This window comes from Rhincodon typus, chromosome 3 (assembly GCF_021869965.1).
Source record: "Rhincodon typus isolate 14 chromosome 3, sRhiTyp1.1, whole genome shotgun sequence".
NCBI classification, from domain to species: domain Eukaryota; kingdom Metazoa; phylum Chordata; class Chondrichthyes; order Orectolobiformes; family Rhincodontidae; genus Rhincodon; species Rhincodon typus.
In genome coordinates this window covers 107,040,638-107,046,825 of record NC_063334.1, presented here as the reverse complement: position 1 = coordinate 107,046,825, position 6,188 = coordinate 107,040,638, and the positions used below count along the sequence as shown (strand labels likewise).

The following is a 6,188-nucleotide window of genomic DNA, read 5'->3' as shown; positions in this document are numbered from 1 at the left end:
GTGCAAACTCCACACAGACAGTCATCCAAGGGTGTAATTGAACCTGGGTCCCTGGTGCTGTGAGGCAGCAGCGCTAACCACTGAGCCACCGTGCTGGCCCCTTTTAAACACCAACCCTCTGAAGAGCATCCCACACAGATCCACACCCCCCAAACTTATCGCTGTCACCCACACTTCGCATGGCTAATCCACCTAGTCTGTATATCCCTGGACACTATGGGCAATTCAGCATGGTCAATCTGCCTAACCTGCACACCTTTCGACCATGGGAGGAAACCCACACAGATACAGGGAGAGTAGCAACTGTCTGTGTGGAGTCTGCACAGAGGGTGGAATTGAACCTGGGTCCCTGGCGCTGTGAGACAGCAGCGCTAACCACTGAGCCACTCTGCAGCCCCAAATGTTCCCAAATAGTGATTTAACAAGTTTAACACAACTTCCTTGCTTCTATAATCTACATCCACACTAATAAAGTCTAGGACACTATTAACTTATCTTGCCAAATTGACTGATTTATGCACAGAGATCCCTCCATTCCTGCACCCACTTTAGAATTGTACCTTTTGTTCTATTTGTCTTTTTCACCCCTCGAGGTTCTTCCTGCTTCACACTCCTATCCATTAAATGTCACCTGCCACTAGTCTGCTGATTCCATCAACTTGTCTATGGTCTTTTGGAAGTTCTACACTATCCTCCTCACAGTTCATAAGGCATCCAAGTTTCGTATCATGCACAAATTTTGAGATTGTGCCCTCAACAAGAAGGTCTATGTCAATAATATATATTCAGGAAAAATCAAGGGTCCCAGTACTGACCCCTCGAGAAATTCATTATAAGGTTTCCTCAAGTCTGAAAAACACCCATTAACCATTGCTGTTTCTTATCACACAGCTGGCCAATTTCATAATTGTGCAGGTACTGCTTCTTTTACTCCGAGTCAAAACTTTGCCGATAAATTTGCTGTATGGCACTTTATCAAATGCTTTTTGGAAGTCCATGAACATCATTACCTTCATCAACCTTTTGGTACCTAATTAAAACAAAAACTCCAGCAAGTTAGTTAAGTATAATTTGCCCTACTAACATGAATGAAACTGAAGGAGATGGCTTATCAAAAGGTGTATGTAAGCATTTTTTAAAAAAAAAAAGTGCAGAAATCTTAAATACAGAGCACTTATATTCAAAGATCACAGATTTTAATTCACAAATCAATTGATTACACACCTCTATAAAATTGCAAATCCAGCATTTTCTGCTAAATAGGATTGGAATTCTTACATGCTATTATTGAAGAATGCGTTCAATGATATGTTTGGGGGCAGTTCTGGATACATGTCAGGCCATGAAATTTCTAGTAGGAAGGCTTTAGGGTCACCAAGGTTACCTACCTAAAACAATATGGAAAAACAAAACAAAAGGCAGTAATGGCAGAGAAGTGAAGTAATTATAAATAGAACACTTAGCAATATTGCTCCTAATCAGTAGTTGCATCTGCTCTCCTCTTTTAAGGGAATAAATGGGAAGGGCGGGTGAAATTTTAGCTTTGTCACCAGAATGGCAACCTGGTGGATGCAGATCACCCAGAGTGTGTCAAACTGCTTCACTAGTTTCACCATACAGGTGGCAACGGTCAAATTTATTCCCAGCGTCTGGTAAATTTCCACAGTGACTCTATTTTTAAAAAAAAATGCTTTAAGAAACAGCCAAGACTGCAAAAAAAAAACTGTACCAACACAAAGAGGAAGATGCAACTGTGTTCATCAATCATAACCCCTGGCTTCATGATCAATCATATTAGAAATACATCATACGGGGAAGGTCAAGTCTCACTAAATTGATTGAGTTTTTTGAGGACATGACAAGAATTATTGATGGTGGAAGGGCAGTGGGTGCTGTCTACATGGACTTTAATAAGGCATTTGATAATGTACCTCATGGCAGGCAGGTACAGATGGTAGAGTCTTGGGAAGAGCTGGCTAGACAGATACAAAATTGCCTTGGTCTTAGAACCCAGAGAGCAGCAGTGGAAGGGTGCTTTTCAGAATGGAGATCAGCAACTAGCAGTGTTCCACTTGGATAAGTGCTGGGATCTTTGTTGTTTATAATATATACATATAAATGATCTGGCGGAAAATATAGGTGGTCTGATTAGTAAGTTTGCAGATGACACCCAAATTGGCAGAGATGCAGATAGTGAGGAGGATTGTCAATGGATACAGTGGGATATAGATAGATTGCAGATTTGGGCAGAGAAATGGCAGGTGGAGCTTAATCCGGAAAAATAAGAGGTGATGCGTTTTGTAAGATCAGTTTCAGGTGCCAATTATAAGATAAATGGCAGAACCCTTAGGATAATCCCCGTACAGAGGGATCTGGGTGTACAGGTGGATACTGTAGTCAAGAAGGCACATAGCACGCTTGTCTTCATCAGCCAAGGCATCAATTATAAAACTTGGCAATATGTTACAGCTGTACAAAACTTTAGTTAGGCTACATTTGGAATACTGTGTGCTGTTCTGGTTGCCAGAGTACCAGAAGAACATGGATGCTTTGGAGAGGGTGCAGAAAAGGTATACCAGGATGTTGCCTGATCTGGAGGGTTTTAATTATAAAAAAAAAGAGGTTGGATAAACTTGGATTGTTTTCACTGAAAAGTTGGAGGCTGAGGAGCGATCTGAGAAAGGTCTTCAAAATTATGAGAGGCATAGAAAGGCTGAATAGTAAGGAGGTTCTTTTACCCCAGTGGGGAAAGGTCAACTACAAGAGGGAACGGATTCAAGGTGAGGGGGGAAAATTTAGGGGAGAATTGCAGGGAAAATTTTTCACAGAGTGTAGTGGGGGCCTGGAATGGACTGCCAGTGGAGGTGGTGCAAGCAGACATGTTAGCAATATTTAAGGTGTATCATGATAGACACATGAATGGGAAACGAACAAAGGGTTAAATAGCACGCACGGGCAATAAGACTTGGTGGGCCGAAAGGCCTGTTCCTGTAATGTATGGTATTGTATTGTACAGTATAGTATAAAGTGCAGTTGTGTTACTATTAATTTATACCACATTGCACATATGCCCTTAACGAGAAGGTCTGTGTTACTAATAAATGTCAGGAAAAGTCAAGACTGCCAAAACTGATGCCTGGAGAACAGCTTTACAGGTCTTCCTCAAATAAGGTGCTGTTGCAAATGAGTTCATTCCAATTGCAGCTACATCATTTATAGTGTGTCATGTTTTGAAGTACAGGAATGATAGTCAAAAATTAGTAAATACAATTGCTTTTGCATAAAATGACTTACTTAACCTACCCTATATTGAAAAGATGCTGGACTAAGTTCCTTAAAACAGTCATCTCCTTCATAAATGGAGCGAAGAGCTTCAAGCTCCATCTGAAAACAAAAGCAAAAACCAATTACGACATTAAGGTGGCGAGGAAAGTACTTCATTTTTCACTGTAATCTGTTGACATCTTCATAATATATCCAGATAGGGCAATTCAGATGAAATTTAAATTGCTTTTAAAGAATGCTAGAACAAGCAAAATAATACGTTTTGACAAAGGCTAAATGATCTGAAACATTAATAGTTACTGCCAGACCTGAGCATTTCCAACAGTTTCTGATTTCATTTCAGATTTTCAATAGCTGTAGTTTGCTTTTGTCACAAGTTTGTTAGATATGAAACTGTAGATTTTCTAGAACACTCAAATATATAATGTGGTTTTTATAGGTCCCTCTCTTCAGGAATAGGATATGACAGAAAATCAAAAACTTGAATTAGCTAAATTTTCACACGATCCAACTAATTTTGATATGCTTCCAGAAGTTCAAAATACATTGGACTTTTACAGTAGAAGCCAATGATACATTTTAATTTATTCATTCACAAGACATGGGCATCACTAGCAAAGCCAACAGTTATTATTCATTCTGAACTGCTCTTCAGAAGGTGCTGATAAGAAGTACCCTTCTTATACTGCTGCTCTTGATGTGGTGAAGATAATTCCACAGTTTTATTGCCGAGTTTCAAGAAATTAATTCAGTAACAAAAAAGGAACAAGAATTTTTTTCTGCTGATGGGAAAGTAATTGCTGATGCACACATGCACAAGTTTAGAAGCAGTAGATCATTCTGTTTCCCAAGCCTGCTTCACCATTTAATAAGATCAAAGCTGACATAATTGTGGCCTCAACTTTCCTGTTCACATCTTAAGCACTCTACTTCCTTGTAAGTCAAGAATCTATTTAACAAAGCCTTAAAAATATTCAATACTCGTCCTTCCAGCAGTCTCTGGGCGTTAAAATTCACAAGCTACAACCAACATAGTAGCAGTTTTTACAACATGGAAAGAGGTCCACCATGTCCACAACAATCATCAGGCCTCTACTTATTCTAATTCAATTTCTGACATTTAGATCTAACCTTGTATGCTGTAGCAGTTTGAGATATTTAAGTATTTAGATAAATGCTTAAAGGTTCCAATCCTACCATCCCTCTAGATAGTGAGTTCCAGGCACCCAGCACCCTCTAGGTGATTTTTTTCCCCCACAATTCTCCAATAAACTCCTGTGCCTTACCTTAAAACTCTGCCCTCTGGTTATTGACCTTTTGACCGAGAGGAAGGAGTTTCTCTACACTTCATAACTTTGTATTCCTCAATCACGTCACCCCATCAGCCTCTCTGCTCTAAGGAAAACAACCCCAGCTTGTCTAATCACTCTTTATAGCTAAACAGCTTCAGCCCAGGCAACACCCTGGTGAAACTCTTCTAAACCCTTAAAAATAAGTTTACTGAGAGTCTAGGGTGTAGTATTTATTGCATTGTATTTCCAATTTTATTCCCCAGTACCCCAGTCTCAGGGCGGGTGTTTGTACTGAAATCTTCATAAGAAAATATATGAACACAACAGGGAGGCAATGATTTAGTGGTATAATTGCTGGACTGTTAATCCAGAGACCTCGTAACATTCTGGGGGGCCCACGTTCAAATTCTACCATGACAGACAGTGGAATTCAATAAAATGTCTGCAATTCAGAATCTAACGATGACCACGAATCCATTGCCGATTTTCGGGGGAAAACCCATCTGGTTCACTAATGTCCTTTAGGGAAGGAAACTGCCATCCTTACCTGGCCTGGAGTACATGTGACTCCCAACCCACAGCAATGTGGGTGACTGTGAACTGCCCTCTAGGCAACAAGGGATAGGCAATAAATGCTGCCGAGCCAGTGACGTCCTCATCCCATGAATGAATGAAGAATAAAAGCCTCGCCCAGTTCTCTCCTGTGTTGTCACTGCTCTATAAGGCAAGCAACGAGAAACTACCATCATTCACATTACTGATAGATGCCTGGCAGCTTTATCATCTCCAACTCACTGGTCCTTTAGCTTTTTGGGGACTGAAGTTAGACCAGCGGCCGGGTGTCCGCGGCCTTCTCATTAACCGCTCACTCCCCGCCTGCAGACAATAAGCACTACAGATGCTGGAAGCCAGGTTCTTATAGGTGTGAGGCTGGAAAAGCACAGCAGGTCAGACAGCACCCCGAGGAGCTGCTGTGCTTTTCCAGCCTCACACCTACAGACTCTCCGCCCAAAGCCCTGACACGGGCCACGGAGACAAACGGCCGGCTCAACTGACAGGCTCCATCAGCTCACCGTCTGCTCCTCGTTGGCCGTCATCGCAGTAACCCCGGCGGGCAGGAGGAAGAACTCGCGCTGACAGCCTTTAGAGCCGGGCGGCCTCCATCCGGACCGAGCCGGGTCGGTCCAAGGCTCAGCTCCAGTCCGGGACAAACAGCTCTCCACACCGCCGTTCACCTCTGACCTCGCACATCACTGGCTGGGCCGCTCGACCAATCAGTGTCCCTCGCGTCACGCTTCTTTTCCCCCCCTCCCACCCGCAAGACCGGACGATCGGCGCAGGCGTATCCGGCCCGGGGCGGCGAAGCTTTTGCGCAGGCGTGTTGCTGCTCTCCTACACAGGGTGGGGATTGTAGCGGAGGGGAGGGAGGATGCGTGTAACGTCACCTCGCAGGGAGGCCTGCGTGCCGACGTCAATAAGACGTTGAGAGAATTGCGGGGGTCAGAGGAGGAGGCTGTTGGGCCCATCGGGTCGGCACTGACTCACTGAGTGAACATTGTGATGAAGTACGTTAGAGAGAGGAGCAGAAACAGACCTTCAGCCCAGTGAGTC

The 6,188-nt window shown here is 43.0% G+C and overlaps 1 protein-coding gene across 3 annotated transcripts in view; it reads right to left on the bottom strand.

Annotated features, from left to right (window-relative positions):
- Nucleotides 1–5,851, bottom strand: part of rwdd (RWD domain containing 4) — a 21,327-nt gene extending 15,476 nt beyond the window's left edge. Inside the window, exons 1-3 of one of the 3 annotated variants that reach the window (XM_048595255.1) lie at nucleotides 5,651–5,851; nucleotides 5,125–5,294; nucleotides 3,304–3,384 (exon numbers count right to left, since the gene is read on the bottom strand). In XM_048595255.1, the coding sequence (XP_048451212.1) occupies nucleotides 3,304–3,384; nucleotides 5,125–5,294; nucleotides 5,651–5,674 (275 nt within the window). In that variant the 5' untranslated portion in view covers nucleotides 5,675–5,851. Of the gene's footprint in view, nucleotides 1–1,278; nucleotides 1,389–3,303; nucleotides 3,385–5,124; nucleotides 5,295–5,650 lie in introns of those variants that run through there. The other 2 variants (XM_048595256.1, XM_048595257.1) reach the window with 2 other exon arrangements.
- Nucleotides 5,852–6,188: the final 337 nt, after the last annotated feature.